Source organism: Pieris napi, chromosome 23, assembly GCF_905475465.1.
Source record: "Pieris napi chromosome 23, ilPieNapi1.2, whole genome shotgun sequence".
Taxonomy (NCBI): domain Eukaryota; kingdom Metazoa; phylum Arthropoda; class Insecta; order Lepidoptera; family Pieridae; genus Pieris; species Pieris napi.
The window spans coordinates 9,327,211-9,344,396 of record NC_062256.1 but is presented as its reverse complement, the minus strand read 5'-3'; the positions used below and the strand labels follow the sequence as shown (position 1 = coordinate 9,344,396).

The 17,186-nt window shown below is 33.0% G+C and overlaps 2 protein-coding genes across 2 annotated transcripts; both read right to left on the bottom strand.

The window, feature by feature from the left end:
* Nucleotides 1-965: 965 nt before the first annotated feature.
* On the bottom strand, nt 966-7,495 carry LOC125061556. Its single transcript, XM_047667028.1, has 7 exons — nt 7,377-7,495; nt 5,925-6,024; nt 5,156-5,303; nt 4,517-4,609; nt 3,488-3,586; nt 1,811-2,025; nt 966-1,260 (listed from the first exon to the last, which is right to left on the bottom strand). Exons 1-7 carry the CDS (start codon nt 7,483-7,485, stop codon nt 1,059-1,061), a joined length of 966 nt encoding a protein of 321 aa, XP_047522984.1. The 5' UTR covers nt 7,486-7,495; the 3' UTR covers nt 966-1,058.
* A 7,242-nt stretch (nt 7,496-14,737) lies between these two features.
* On the bottom strand, nt 14,738-16,816 carry LOC125061139. Its single transcript, XM_047666362.1, has one exon. The coding sequence runs from the start codon at nt 16,746-16,748 to the stop codon at nt 14,799-14,801; it is 1,950 nt and encodes a 649-aa protein (XP_047522318.1). The 5' UTR covers nt 16,749-16,816; the 3' UTR covers nt 14,738-14,798.
* Between the last annotated feature and the right edge of the window lie 370 nt (nt 16,817-17,186).

The window sequence follows — 17,186 nt, the reverse complement described above, 5'->3', positions numbered from 1 at the left end:
GCCATATCAGTAGTAGATATTTACTATAATTAAATTTTTCCTCATTATGTTCATGAATTGTATGATTATCCTCTGCTTTTTGTTGTTTAAAAAACATAGGTATTTCTCAAATTTATGATGTGTAAATAATAAGCCATTAGATAAACATTACATTAATATTTACTTTTTTATAGTTTAATATTAATTTTTAACTATTAGACTATTTTAAATTTAACATCTCAATCACTTGAAAAGTTGTATATTGCGTAAAAATATTATTTCGTAAATAATTAACAATTTATTTCCACGAACGATAGATAAGCACAGTAACAAGTAGGTAGGTGTTTTAACTTAATAAAACATAGGCCTTGATAATCCTTATCACTCAGAGTTGTTCGGTAATAAATATTCAAATTCAATGTGAATTGAGCTGCAAAGGTTCTTTTGTTTCTGCTACATATCTTATTACAGAGGAATGTTACTATGCCTCTAAATGGTGAGTCCCGACGTAGCGTTATTAGTACCAAATATCAAGAATGCTGCAGTTCGAGGTAATAGTTCGCGTTACGCCTCGATTCAGAATCTTGCCTTACACATGCCGGTTTCCTCACGATATTTTCCTTGACAAGTGAGTTATGTAACCTAACAATTGTTACAAACATATTTTAGTTAACAATTAGAAACGTAAACAAAATGTAAGCAATCATCGCACACTTGAAGCCAAAATTAGCTCTTTAGTTTTTTTCACACATAAATTGTAAGTTCACATTCTCGTTTCCGATAATGTCCAATAACATAAGTGTCACTTAGATTTACGAACTCTTCAATAAGTCAAGTTAGTTTTTTTGTTAAACCAGCGTCGCAACCCCACTACCCCTAATGTTATCTTAGTTATAAGCTCATGTTTGTTGCTTCAAACAAAGTGTTTTATTTAATATACCTATATCTGAACATTATTCTCTAGTTCCTGTTCCCCTCTGCCTCTTGACAACGCCCTTGTATCGACTATGCCTTCCCGCTAATAAGTTATATATACAATACTATCAAATGATTACAATAATAATTAAAGTATATATTTATTATAAATTTGGTTCCATTAAATCTGACAGTCGTTTACGTATATGTTCAATAGGAGCTGGTGCATCTATATTTGGATCATTCAATTCAACTGTGAGCCTTGCATCAAGCACTGCTCGGTCGAACATTCCAAGACTGCTCAAATACGGCGCTCGCCGATGCTCAGGGTGCTCAATCATCCAACGGCAGTATTCCTTTACGCTTCTGTAAAAAAACGTCGATACGTCAAGCAAGCATCAAAACACGTGTTTTAAATGAAGAAACTCAAAGCATGTGGATAAATATTATAAATATAAATACACAGTGAACAGAGGCGGCGTGCGTGCCAATATGCCTACTGCTGATAGAAGAAAAATCTTTGTTTTTTTATTTATTATTATAGTTTATTACTTAAAGATGTCATGTGAAACTTGGTGTAATGGTTGCAGCTCCTTACAAACATTTTATAAAACAAAAAACTTGGCGATTAAAAAGAGTGGCGAAGAGTTTATTGCCAGTTCTTTTCGTCCCTACACACTTGATTTGAGAACTGGCAGTAAATGTAAAATTAGATGCATTTAATATGTAATTCTTTATTGAATAGATTTTGAATTTGAAAAAAATGGCTAATATTTCTTGAAAAAACTACCTACCGGCTTAAAAAAATTAGCAAACATCTCTCCAGCACTTTTGCATTACTCTTTAAATAAATTGTTTTCGTCGACATATTTTTGGTCAGGAAATAAAATACGTTAAAAAGTGCGTTTAAACATACCTTAAGTTTGTGATCCCTTCCCAGACGGTCTTCAATGTGACGAGGTCTTTAGGAACATGGCGTGCAGACTTCCACTGGTTTTTCGTGTCGTTCATTGGTGTACGCCATTGGTCACGTCGTGGTAGTGAACGTCCGAAGCATTTGACATAATTAGCCCGGCTCTCTGCTTTTATATCCTTCGATATTTCTCGGTCCAGGGCAGCATAGCGGGATTTCTAATAAGGTACATTGTCCATTTTATTTAAACTATCTAATATTTAACAGCATCTGTTGCTGTACAATTATCGCCATAGGCTAATAGGATACGTTAAGTTCTAAAACAACATATAAATATATTTTAAAAAACAGTCTAAACCAGTGATTCCCAAAGTGGTCTATATCGACCCCTAGGGGTCTATGACAACCTGCAAGGGGTCTACGTCAGCGAAAAAAAATTTGGGGGTCCATGAAATGAAAATGGGGGTCCATGAAATGAAAATGGGGGTCCACGGTAGTGGATCTCAACACATACACTGATTGTATCTATTTACTTACATCATACTATCTTATAATATCAAAACATATACATTATTTATAAAAGTACCTACATATCAGATAAAAACATTTACTATGAGTAGTTTTAATTTAAATTCAATTAATAAATGTATACATCAACTTGTGTTTTTACTTTAAGTTTTTAACAGTAAACTTCACTACTGTTAGAAATTTACAGGAAATAAATATCAGGTAAGTAGGGGGTCTACCCAACACGGAAAACATGGCAAGGGGTCTACGACACAAAAATGTTTGGGGAACTCTGGTCTAAACTCTTTATAACGAATTCAAGGGACTTCTCGCCTTTGTTATAAAGAGTTTACACTGTATTTAAGAAAATATGACTTCACAAATTTTAAACACACATACACATCAATTATATTAGAACATAAAAATTTCATCTAGGAAATTAAAACAAACAGCAAAAAAAAAAACATAATATAAACTTAAACCTCATTAAAAGTACATTAAAATACACGTTGACTGCTCTCCACTACTTTAAAATAAGCTATTTTGTGGAAGGAAATAAGAATATCCCTAAATATAACACGTTATTTACTTTAATGTTATCACATTCTATATTCTAGAAGGTGATTCAATCGATTTTAAACTCTAGGCTTTAGAGTTCTGCGTCTTTTTCATACATTTGTTTTTAAAGACCGACGGCAAAAGTTCACATAAAAAATTAGCATTTAACGTAGAAGTTAGTCATTATTAACAATACTAAGAGTAGAACAAATATGACCTAATTCAATTTAAACTGTTTTTATAAAGCTTAAATATTATACCATAAAATTAACCAAGGATTTTTTTCAGAATAACGACAATATTTCATTGTACCCTTTATTTTTTTATTTTTGTATGGCTCTGGCACGGTTTGTGCATTAGCCAGCGTCAAGTATAAGATTTTTACAATTCGTGCTTTTTGCCTTAGAAATTCAACCATGTCCTCCAAGTACGGTTTATTCACTCGCCCGGTACCGCACAACCCTCCCAAAGGCCGAGAACAAATTTAAATTAAATTAAAACTTGCCCTCGAACCGGGAATCGAACCCGGTACCCCTCGCCTAGCTGCCACTTAATAAGACCGCTAGGCTATGAGGCCCTCTACCCTTTATTTAAGAGCAATAGATTTTTGTATACCTCCGTATTACCAGTGACGTTGGCGATTCTCTCATTTATAGTAGGTAGTTCCTTTGGTACAACTTTGAGACTTCTGGCTGCGTGTGTATCGAATTCAATCTGAAAATATATAATCAGAAACAAAGACTTTGAAGAGAGAGACAAAAGAGGATCTTAGACCAGTCTACTCACTGACTAGTCGGCCCGAAGACTCCAATTGCTAAGGTGTAAGTATTTCTAGTGGTTGGATTAACTTATAGCAAAAACTAGTCATAAATGTTCACAATTAGTTAATAGATTAATTATTGGAGTAGAGATTCTTGGGTTCAAGTGGACAGGCGCTAATTAATGATTTAGGTTGGCGCCTGTTAGATAGTACCGGTGACCCCAAAGATGGCGCTTTCCTCGCTCAACGAATATGTATCGCAATGCAGCGAGGTAATCATGCCAGCGTAAAAGTTACACTGCCACAGGGACCAAACTTTTTCATTTTATTTTTCTTTTTAATTATTTTTATTATTACTATGTATCGCCACGCAACTAAATGACTAATTCCTATTTTCTATATTTGTATGTTGATTAATTAATAAATTATACGACTTAGTTTTTGTCTTGATTGTGTACATTGTTTACGGCCCCTTTCAAAGCCCCGTCCAATACCCGAACATTACATACGTGTAAACCTCCTTTTTAAATTAAAAAAAACTATTAATGAACCGATGATACCATCAGCGGTAAGCTAATTCGGTGAAGACAATTTAGAGAGGTGACCTATTTGATTAAGTTGAATATCTGTTGATTTACCATTAATACATGTTTGTGGTAACTTATAATAATAATAATAATTTTATTAATCAGACAAATACAGTCCATTGATTGATTAGTGAGTTAGTAACAATAGTTTCTTAAGATCTATGTTAGTAGAATTACGAAAAAGTAGAGTAAAAATTAAGAAAAAAGTAATTAAACAAAACTATTAGGAACAAAGCCCTGCGGAGATGTCGGAGCAGTGTCGTAAATAGGGGCACTCCATAATAGTTTAATAATTACCTGAAAAAGTTCTTTGATTGTTTTTGGAGTAAATAATTGCGACTGCTGGTCGCCTCCGAGCTCTTTCATATAATCACAGAATTGATTTGCAATCTAAAAACATAATACACCTCTAGAATCAGGGGTCATTCGAATCGTGGTTGCGCACACGTATACGTACAGCAAAGGAAATTGAGAGGTCGTAAATTACAATCTAAGGATAAATTCCATAAAGAGTTCTCCGATGTTATTTTTTTATAGAACGAGGCAAACAGGCTTACCTGATTTTAAGTGATACCGCCGCCCCTGGTCACTCTCAATGCCAGAGGGCTCGCGAGTGTATTGCCGGACTTTTAGAAATCGTACGCTCTTTATTTGAAAGACCCTAAGTTGAATCTGTTTGAAAATAGTTCATTGGGCAGCTGGTTCCACATGGTACGCAAAAACTGCCTTAAATAACGCTCAGTTGTGGAACGACGGATATCGAGGTGGTATGGGTGGTATTTCGTGTTTCGACATCCGATGATGAAACTCAGCTGCAGGTTCCGAACAACATCATCAACACCAATAATAAATCATTTGTCGTTATAGAAGTGCGTTATATATTAAAATAAATATGAAGATTGCATTCACTATTTTAAGTAATAAAAAAATGTATACTCTATTAGTAAGATCATCAGCCTTTTTGACCAGTGTCTTCTCATGTTCTTGCTCAGGTTGTAGGTAGCGTGTTGCCCATGTTATCTGCTCACGAATGGGTTTCCGGAGAAACTCTTGGTGGATGTTTGGACGATCATCTTCTAGCATACTATTCAGAAATAAGTTTACAAATTTGGTTTATTTTAGTTTTGATTTCGGTAGAACAATTCGTATGCACAAAAGATACGTAAGATAGAGTAAATTAATCAATAAAGGTTTTTCATTAATTTGACGATTATTACATGATCCTAATCCTTGGGATTGATTTGCTCCAGATCAAACAATTTGTATGATTCAAATTTTGGCGATTAAAAAGAGTGGCGGAGAGTTTCTTGCCCGTTCTTTTTGACCGCTCTACGCCCTTGACTTGCGAACTGGTAGTAAATGTAAATTTACAATTAATTTAACTTCTTTTTTGACGTTCATAAGTACTAGGTTACCTATAAGAATAAAGTTATTTTGAGTTTGAGTTTAACTAAAGGCTAAAGATCCCATGGTAATAAAAACGGAACATATATGGGCATATAATTCTAACGAGTTTAAGCGCTATTTTTTTATGTTTTATTATCCAAAAACAAGAAATCTACAATCCTTCTGACTCGTTGAATATTGTTGTACTTATTTTAATTAATAATCTTCAAGGACATGACATATGAGATGCTTCTTCGATTTTACATTTTATCTTATACTTATATGGATAAGATAATGTTATCTATATTAAGATAAATACCTGTGTATTTCTACGTCAGTATCGGAGTCTAATTCTCTATTAACGCTGAATGTTTTTCGCTTTGATAGAAGTGGATGTTTTGTAATCCTCCGCTGAGTTTCTGTAGTATAAAATAAATATATTCTTATTCTCATTAGGTCTCTAGGACTCCTATAGGCGTGGATTACAATGGTTTCCTTCTGCGAGCAAATAATGCTACAGAAGGAGTTTGCAGAAATAGAGAGAGCGCAGCGTAACAACCCTTTTAAGAGATGGAAGAGGAGATGAGAGAAGGAGAACTATAGACAGGAAGGCACTATGTAGTCCACACTTTGTCGACGCCAAAGCCTGCACGAGGGTCTGTTTGATGCGGTCGTGTTGGTACTACCCAAGGTATTAGTGGGTAGGTATAGCTCACACGGTTCTCAGAGTAACAGAGTACCTGGAGTGTTACCCTGCTGCATTTAGCCTACGGGGGATGCGTAAACCCCAACTTGGTATTAAAAAAAGGGCTCCAACATATGACGTCATAAGTTGTGAGTGTTTTTTAATTGCGTACTTAACACTTGTTCGTACGGCGAAGTAAGCATCGTAAATAAACTTGTATGCCTTAGGCTCAAAGAATATTGTAATGAATTATATTTTGCTCTACACACCTGCCCTGCGATTCTGTAACTCACTTCACGAACTCACACAGCGGTTTTCGCATCGGCGGTCGCTCTCAAATCAGTCGTGAAGCAGTCATTTTATGATTTGGCATTCTGAAAAGGTGGGAGCTTGTAGTTTATTGTTTATCAGAATGCCAAATCATAAAATGACTGCTTCACGACTGATTTGAGAGCGACCGCCGATGCAAAAACCGCTGTGTGAGTTCGTGAAGTGAGTTACAGAATCGCAGGGCTGATAATTTTTTATCAACCCAACTGAACTGTCTAAAATAGGTATATGACAATTCTGGTAACATAAATGTTAAAAGAAAATAAAAATAGCAGCAATTTTTGTCAAGCAGAAAAAAAATACCAGCAAAACAGCGGATGAGGTATAATAGGCATTTAACAATGCTCTCTTTAAAATTGATTATCCCGCTACCGAATATATCCAGCCTTGGAGGATTGTTTAATCCGTTATTATCTCGTATAATTCAAAAGAGAGGTGCCTGAACTCCTAGATTGGTTTTTGTAGACGGAATTAGGAAAATTCTGCCGATTTTAAAAATTGTTTGACTGTGTGTGACAATTAAGGTTAATTATTATGATTCGAACTTAAGGTGAACATTTATTAGTACTTAACACCATCTTTCATAAGATCGGTAATACAATGAAACAGGCCGACTGCGAGTTCACAGGCATTGACAGTTCACCTTAGCTACGCTAGATGGCGCTCAAATATATTTTTGGGAATGTTTGTACTTAGCTATATTATAATTTAAATTTAAGGATAGTTTATTACTTTCGGCTAGTGATTATAAATTACCTTTTGTTTCAATATCTGTATCAGGCCAGCTTTTAGGCACGTGAATATTAAGAATGCCGCATACTTTGTCAAATAAGTCTTCAGGCAAAGCTTCCGATAAAACTTCCATTTCTCGTTCACTTATCTAAAAAGCAAATAGGTTCGACAATTGAAGACAAAAGAAGAGAGAATATGCAGATGTGGAATTTATTTATTTCGTAATCCTACAGCTAACATAAATTATATATAACAAAAAAACAATAATACTAAAGATATAGTCAAAGAATACATGATATATACAAAAAGGTTCTAAACATTTACGAAAGGAAAAATCAATAAAAATTATTAAATACATTTAAGTAAGTAATACCTGGTTCGGCTGTTTTGTGTGATGGTATGAAAGTGAGGGTGAATGCAGGGCAGGTGGCTCATCTGATGTTAAGTGGACACACATTGCCAGAAGGCTCGCAAGTGCGTTGCTGGCCTTTCTAGAATTGGTAGGCTGATGCTGGTTAAAGAGGTTAGATTTCTGTTTAAAGCAATGGTAGCTAAATATATCAGCGTGTTATTCTCAAAACGGCATGGATTCCAGCTGTTGGTTTTATTTGTGAGCAAAGACCATTATCACATACTGTTAAGGAAAGCATTTGAGGTTCATCTTAAGGTAAGATTCAGAAACTAATCAAGTCCGACTCCCGTGCTTGAAAATGTATCGGATTTTGACAATAGGAAGCATAGTTTGTGACTGTGACTACACCCCAATATGACGCAACGTGACGGGTCACCTGCTTGCCTAGAGAAAAGTAATTCATAACACTGAAGCCAAAATACACGAGAAGAACATGCCTATTTAAACTTCAATTTCAAAATCATTTATTCATTATGGTAACACAATGTATATGTCACCGTAAAATTGTAAAAACCGTTAGATTGTAATCTATCTCGCGAGATTGTAAACTGTCGAAAGATTGTGAACCTCAACGAACTGCTTACAAATCAACGTATTATTATTCGGTAGTTATATGAAATTGTTGGGAAGTAAAATTAATCTGTAATTGACCAAAGAAGTTTGAATGATAACTAAGTTAGTGTAGTACAATCTACCGAATAATAATACGTTAAATTGTAAGCAGTACGCTGAGGTTCACAATCTTTCGACAGTTTATAATCTCGCGAGATAGATTACAATCTAACGGTGTTTACAATTTTACGTTAACATATACATATGAACTTCAATAAAGATATATAAATATATAGAATATATAATAGATATTAAATGAAAATAAATGCTTCTAGTTTTAGATTTACTGCCAGTTCTCAAATCAATGAATTGTTACTTACCGGTTCTGTACGATCGCTATCCATAACATCAAAAACATTTTTCCAATATTTTTTATTTCTATGTATCGATTCAGCACTTTCATATTTGGAGGATTTAATATTTAAAATTTTTCTCGGTGTCTTGAAACTCATTTTGCGCCAACTAGATTTGTTATCACTCGTTGCTATTCGTACAATGTAACTATGTTTATAGTTTGATCAATATGCGGCTGTTATCATGATGCCTTCAATGGTTATTTGATAATTTAATTAAAACTTATTTTGTAATATGGACGTTAGTTTTCTAATTAATAGTGTTATGTATCATAAAAAAATAAAAACAGAAAAAAATATTTAGAGGGATGAAAAATAGATGTTGTCCGATTCTCAGACATACCCAATATGTACACAAAATTTCATGAGAATCGGTGGAGCCGTTTCGGAGGAGTTTAACCACAAACACCACAACACGAGAATTTTATATATTAGATTTTAATCCGGTATGCTTATTAATTAAGCTAATTGATTATCTTTAAACACATTTAATGTATTTTAATTAAACAAACAGTATTAATAGTGTTATATATATTAGTTCAAAAATGTAACTCTTCAACTAAAATCAAAATTTCGTCGCAGTTATAAAAAAACATCAAATTACTCAACAAAATTCTTTTTAATCATTTTCTTTCTGCCTCGTAATTAGCTCTGCTTATATGTATTAATTATTGTGACTCTGTTAACCTTTTGATTGTATTTAAAATTTTTGTTTCTACATATTTTTATTTATTATTATTGTTATTTATCTTTAGATTTTACTTTATTTTATTTTAGTTATAGTAACGTGTTATTTTGAGTTTTTTTTGTTAATAATTTTTGCATTACTTGTACTCTACCCTATGTAGGTGTTTCTTTTTCATTGTTCCACTTTACGGTTGCCTGGAAGAAGTCGCTTGTTAGCGATGCTTTTTTATGTTTACCTTTTTGATTAAGGTAAGTATAAATAAATAGGAAAATTACTAAAAATCCCACGAAATTTAATACGCCCAAAAATATTGATTTTTCTATTTCTTTACAATATTTAATTTTAATTTAATTTTTTTTTATTTATCATATATTTTTACACAAGACTTCTTTACTTACACTGCTAATTGTTACCTTTATTATTTTTTCTACTAAGTATTTTTCTTTTTTTGCGACTGAGGCGTAGCAGAATGTCTCTGGCAGAATGATCAGCGCTGAGGAACAGTCTGCTCCTCAGCATAATGCTGAGCCAGGGTCACTTACAACCACAACACACGATTTACTTAAAACGTACCTTATTAATTGTTTTATTTCAAGTTTAAATATATATGAAAACTTAAGCAAGTGATTGTGGGTGTGTGAATGTGTGTAAGGGTGTGTGAAAGAAATTAATTTCAAGTAGAAGTTTAAAGTTTAAAGATGTATGATTTATTATATTATGTTAAATTCTACTTTGAATCGGTGGATCCTCCCTGGGTTATTATTGTTAAATGGTATAGCTTCAATATACGCGACACTAAGCCAAGAGTAACATTCGTAAGTTTATTCAGACTGCACTCGTGTCAGATATCAGAGGCTTAACACAATATTATGGAACTGAAAGCGTCAACTTAGCATAACATTCCACCTCGCTATATTCACTTGTTATTTTTAAATGTCAATGTGTTGAAGATGCGGTCAAATGTGGTATAAACAAAAAGCAAAGTTATAGACTTTTTGTTAAAACTTCTCAAAGTATAGCGATTAACTTTGGTTCTAATAAAACTTAACCTAACTTGCTTGCTTTAATACGCTAGTTTAAATACAACGAATCGTCGAAGATCAATCCCTTTCCGAGAGGCTAGATTTGCACTGCGTAGAGATGTGGTGTCACTCTTCTACCGCAGTTACCATGGAGAGTGTTCTGGGGAGTTGTTCGGATTAACCTGAAGATGAATATCATCATGCCGATGATAGGCAGAATATTAAATTCCATCCGTGTCACCTCTATGTCCACCGCTGAGCGTTTTTAAGGCAGTTTCTGTCGCGCACCACTGCTATGTGGAACCAGCTGCCCACTGAAGTATTTCCGAACCAATTCGACATGGGGTCCTTAAAGAAAAGAGCGTACCAATTCGTAAAATGCCGGCAACGCACTCGCGAGCTCTCTGGCTATGAGAGTGTGCATGGGCGGCGGTATCAAAAGTCAAAAAGTCAAAAATCATTTTTTCATATAGGTTAGGTATTAACACTTATGAACGTCAAAAAAAAAAAAAAAAATTAAATGCTTTTAATTTAACATTTACTGCCAGTTCTTAAATCAAGGGCGTAGAACGGAAGAGAAGAACTGGCAATAAACTCTCGGCCACTCTTTTTAATCGCCAAGTTTTTTGTTTTACACAACGTTTGTAAGGAGCTGCAACCATTATACCATGTTCCACATGAAGTCTTAAGTAATAAATAATAATAAAATAAATTTAAAACAAAGATTTGTCTTAACTTCAGGTGAGCCTGCTGTCAGTCTGCCACCTGTTCTATTAAAAAAAAATGAGAATGATTTTGGTGCTACTGATAATTGATATTAATTTAACCATAAACAAAGATAAATATCAATGTTATCTGTCAACAAATGAATGCGTGGCTGAGTTTTCCTGTCTTCTGATATTGTTCGGAATTCACTGAATTACACTTCACGATTTGATGGCTATTTAATTAAAACCCTTATTGAACTTAAGACAATGGAATTTTAAACATTTTGTATGATTATTACAAATATATTTCAATGTCGGATTTACAATAAAACTGTGTTTTAAATGACTGTGGACATTATCAGCAGCCATGGAGACCTTTTGCCGAGTCGTCTAGGTATAACGGCCCACTGAAGTATTTCCGAACTTATCGAGTTCAAGATAGAGCGTACCAAATCCTAAAAGGCCGGCATCTCTGGCATTGAGAGTGTCACTTAACTTCAGGTGAGCCTGCTGCTAGTCTGCCCCTGTTCTTTAAAATAAAAAAAGTGTGTGTCAGCTACGACGCACGATTGGTGTTTACTCCTTACGAACGATAATTATGATATATATCGAATAGAAAACAAAGATGGCGATAATGTTCTGTGGCTGTCGACCATATTTTCATACTCAAGGTGGTAAGAATATATGTTTTTATAATAAAAATGTTTGTAGTAGTAATAAAACGTACCTACATCATCTATGCCCAAATAGGATTTTCTTTCTGTGACCAAAGTTACCTTTATAGTAAGAGAAGAATAAGAATGAACAATCCTTTTAGTTTTAATTTCACTGACCATGACTATTGACAAAACTTTATGGCACGCTAGACAATCTTCTTTTATTTTTGAAGTTATACTTCTTTAGGCGCGTTATGAAAAATTTATGAGAGTGAAATTTTACGATGCGCGCGCACCTGTGACACAAAATTGGGAGTGTGATTATAGCGTGCGCGAGCGAGATAGGAATAAGACAATCTACAAGTAAAAAGAAAAAGAATATGCGTGAAGTTCGAAGACCGCAAATTTTGAATGATTTCAGTCATCGCATAATGACATTTGTCATTTACTTTTCAAACAAATAAAGGAGTTTTAATTATTTTGTCAAAGAAATTGAGCAATGCTTTTTCACAAAGACCTATAATTGTTACTTAGTTAAAAGGTTATGAACCATACCTAGTTATTAATTTGAATGAATAATATAATAAAATAATTATATTATTAATATTAATAATAATTATTAATATTAATTGATTGTTGAATAATATACTAATAATTAAATATTATTAATTTATTAACGTTAATATTTATTTAATATTTAAAAAAAATAAAGAAAGCCAAAGAAGTATAACTTCTTACGCGCGTACATAAGTACACGCACCCTTTCTTTTTTACACCTGTCAACACTGTCAATGTTGTAACGTGGCTGTCAAAACGTGAATTCAAAATAGAAAAGTCTGTGTAATGTATTCCATCTCATTCTTTTACACGTTCAATCCTACAGATATATATATTTGTCTCTTTCTACATAACGCCTCAACTTTTCGTGTTACACTTGATTTTACTCCTCATAAAATTTCCGTACCGGGCCTTATAACTCAAATCGTTTCTTAAGGAGTAAACTCCAAAAACACAGCCTTAAATACATATCAAGTAACCACAAGAATCACTTAACAATTAGACATTTTTAGCCAGTCACATAAGCTTTGTCTGTGTTTGCTTATTTAGTAATAAACCGTCTCCATTAAGACCCGCCTAAAGACGAATGATGACTTAATAATTTGTGTAAAGGTTAACACGCTCCCCACATTAATCTTAACTCAGTTTAATGTACCTCCCAAATTCCTGCAATTGTTAATTGTTTAGATTAATTAAATCCACTTATCACGGCCACTGTTTTCCGTACATTATTAAGGAAAATAATGTTTATATTAATTTTTCGTGTATTATGAAAAGAATTTTTGCGACCTCTTCAACTCAAACTAAAACTCAAAATAACGTTATTCATATAGGGAAACAACGTACACTTATGAACTTTAACAGAAAAGATGTGAAATTGATTCTAAATTTACATTTACCAGTTCGCAAGTCAAGGGCGTAGAACGGGCAAGGAGAACTGGCAAGAAACTCTCCGCCACTCTTTTTAATCACCAAGTTTTGAGTCATACAAATTGTTTGAATTGGAGCAAATCAATCCCAAGAATTAGGATCATTTAAATAATCATCAAATTTATAAAAAGTTTTATTGATTAATTTTCGTTTAACGAGAGTTTTGAATGTATTCAGTGACAATTGGCTAATTTCGCTTGGGAGTTTATTGTAAAAACGGATACAATTTCTTTATAAGGAGTGGTTTATCTTCTGGAGCCTGGTTGGTCGTACGCTTAAATTAGTTCTGTTTTGAGTGAAAGTGATAGTCACCATTTGTTTTAAGGTCGTTTATATTTTTGTACATACGACAAGGCTTAAAGAATATATTGACCAGATAGTGTAATAATATTTAATTCCTTAAACTTATGTATGTATGTAAATTGGATGATATAAAAGATTATTGTTGCAAAAAATCTTAACTAAATCCATAAAAAATACAATATGACATATATTGTACTTTTTTATGGCTTTATATCAACTTAAATAAAAATATTTACTATTTACGATTATAAGGGAATATCCTGCAGTTTTTCAGTTTCTCGGTTACAGATATGCAAAAATATAAACACACTCACTTACTACGAATATAATACTATATTAGTAAAATAATACTTACCACTAACTTACTAATATAGACATATGATAGAGATATATATAAATCAGCGTTTCTAGTGTTGTAACTGACCATAAATCGTAATCTAAAAGTTTTTTAATATCTAGACCTCGCATAAACAAAGGACCGTATTCACTTCATTTACAGCTAAAATATTTAATACCACGTCGGTTATTATCATAATTAAAAATATTATTATGTAACAACGTTTAAACACACAGCAAACGAGAACAAATGTAATGGGGACCGCCGAGGTATTGCAAGCAATTTGTGATCTCAATTCAAGCACATTCTCGTTTCACACCTGTTTAATTTAAATACTTGAGTCTTAATACATATACGTTGTGTACTTAATGAACTGAACGAAAATAACTAGTGCAGAGCTCAGATCTATAACAATAACACTATACTCAGTTCCGGTATTATTTTTGTTAAAAAGATTTGTCGTTTTAATTCTTCTACAAAGCGTGGTGTACAAAGAAGAAAAGTCTCGACATTCAAGTGATCATTTTAGAAACAGCAATCAGCTTTTAATAATCGTATAATAAAACAGAAGAGTTTTCAATTATATTTACTGTTTGTACGCACTATCTTCTATCTATATATAAGAAACTACTTCGAATATAATAATATTTTTTTATTGGATAGATAATATGACGCTACGCTAATAAAATCCAGACGTCTTAAATACATGGTTAAAATTAATTGTGATGTGACAGTATTCAATCATTTTATTTAAAAAAAACGAAAAAAAGTTTTACAAACCACTTTTTATTGTAATGTTCAAGACGAATCATAAATTAATTAAAATAAATTTGAGCTCATTCACAAGATCTTCAATATATCCATGAAATTATACTTGGATGTCATAAGATTCATCCGTAAATAATTGCAACAAATTAGGTCGTTCCCTCATTAATCGTTGTAAAGATATTTTTCTTTTGTTCAACGCCATATTTATATCACTGGAAGACTCTTTGACTGTCGAATGTAATTCGTAAGTGCTTGCTTTACCACTTACTGCACACGTGCATGGGTATATAACTTTATCGCTTATGGTTTCTTGACTAGAGTATTGTGTTTCAACAGTATGATACGGTTCTTTGGTTACAGAAAACGGTAATTCTCTGTAAACCACTTCTTTTGGTTGAATCATATCGGGCGATGCAACCCTCTCAGGGCTTTTCCCCAATATAGCCACTACTCTATTATAATTCTCCTCTGTAAAATCTAAATACAAAGGCAAAAAGGGAAAGGAGTCCTGTCTAACCAATTCATTACATTTTCGAGCTGGGCAATCTGGAAGCCGTCTATAATGTTCACAAAGTAAAAGTTCATCCGAAGATTCAGTTTTCGTTGGAATATTAACTTCTACAGGAACAGCATCTGTGCTCATGGCTTCGGCAAGTGAAGGCGATGGAGTTGGATACTTATCACATCTGCATACTTGGGACTTTAGAAACTGCTTTATGTCCTCATACCCGTGACATCTGGCGTACATATACTGCCTCTGTAGTCTAATAAATGGTAATTCTACATCAGATGTTAAAGTTTCTCTACTTCCATAACGTGGTGGAACGGGATCTGATAAATCACCTATTAATATAAATGGCTCCTTATCGCAGACTGTTGGTTCTTTGTCACATTCTTGAAATTTAAATAAATTTATTAATTCTTTTTCATCTACAAGTAGAGAAGGTGCATATTCAGGAGATTTCTGTATTTCATTCAATTGTAAAACCACCATTTTCTCTAAATCAAGCAGAAAAGTAGATTGTTCAGGTAATAGTTTTAGTGAAAAACCGACGAATTTGAGGAAAAGTTGTAGTACTTTTGTTATCTTTTCTTCCCACTCTTGGTTGATATTGAAAAATGGAATTTCTTTTTCCTTATAAGAATCAATTATTTCCTGATTCTCCTTAAGTTTCGAAATTTTTTCCATAATCTCGGCTTCATGGTGATTTTTTAAAAGTAAATTTTTTATTATACACTTTTTACGTTCTAAACTCATTACGTACATAGAACTTGTAAATTTTTCAGCCTCCGCCTGCCTCAAGAAGGCTTGTATTGCATTGTTTCTTTGATGAAGAGCTTGACAAATAATAGTTTCATTTCGAAAGACTTCATTGCGAAATAGATATTTATAATATGTATTTATTTTCTTAACTTCCGATAAAAGCCTTCTTCTTAAGACATCTTCAAGTTTTTTCTTCTCAATTTTTAATTTTTGTTTAATGTCATTATTTAATCTTGATATAATATTAGCGTGAGTACTGGTTAAAACAGTTTGTATCTCAGTCCGCAAATGAGCTTCTAAATCTTGTAAAGTACCTTCATAGAAATTGGAGATTTCCTCTGCCATTACCTTACTCTTTTGTTTGTAAATATTGTCATAAATGAGCCTAACCCTTTTGACCACCGTTTCTTTTTCATGTTTAAGTATATGTTGCCATGATGAATCATTTTCTTGTACCAACTTAGAGAGAGATTTCAGGAATCTTGCACGCTCACGTTCTAGCACTGAGTTAGCTATTTGCAATATTCCCTCGTGAGTTTTACCACGATTGATTTTTGATGTAAAAGGAGGCTTCAACTCTATTATTCCGATAAGTAAATCACTTGGTGAAATCCAATCACTGATATCATCTTGCTTAATGGATTTTCTTCTTTTTAGATTTGCTTTATCCTCTTTTTTGATGTCAATAAACTTATTTTCACAATATTCATCGTCAAAATAGATTTCAGCATACGTGCTACTTACTCTATTTTCGTGTAGCCTAGTATTTATTATATTATGTTCCATATTTTGGTATTATTCAAATACGAAGGCTTTGTAGAGGTAAAATTTTCTAAAATACAATTTTTGTGAACTGAAATATTATGTCAATCTTAATGTCAATTTTCTTTTTTATTAATACCAATATACCAATTTTGTATGTAAACTTTGCGTGCCTATAAAACCGTCAAGTATAACTAAAGCACTCATCTGTCTCTTTTCAACCCAGCGGAAAGACAATTTGGCAGAAAGAGATCAAAGTACTTTGGTCAATTAGACTGAGATCTTGGATGCTAGATGGCATACACACACACAAGTAACATAAGTTATGACAACCAACTTTTAATAAAAATAAGTCACAATAAATCAAATGCAAAAATATATCTTTATTAAATATTTTCTTTTTGTATCTTCAGTAATTAGATTCCTAGTTTTACAATATAATTTTAAAACACGCTGTTCTTT

Bases quoted from the DNA above. Each gene is read 5' to 3' on its own strand.
- LOC125061556 (XM_047667028.1), bottom strand. From the start codon at position 7,485: ATGGAAGTTTTATCGGAAGCTTTGCCTGAAGACTTATTTGACAAAGTA. The intron at 3,587-4,516 runs GTAATTATTAAA...ATATATTTTCAG, and splicing joins CAATCAAAGAACTTTTTCAG to ATTGAATTCGATACACACGC. The intron at 1,261-1,810 runs GTATGTTTAAAC...GTTTTTTTACAG, and splicing joins GAAGGGATCACAAACTTAAG to AAGCGTAAAGGAATACTGCC.
- LOC125061139 (XM_047666362.1), bottom strand. From the start codon at position 16,748: ATGGAACATAATATAATAAATACTAGGCTACACGAAAATAGAGTAAGT.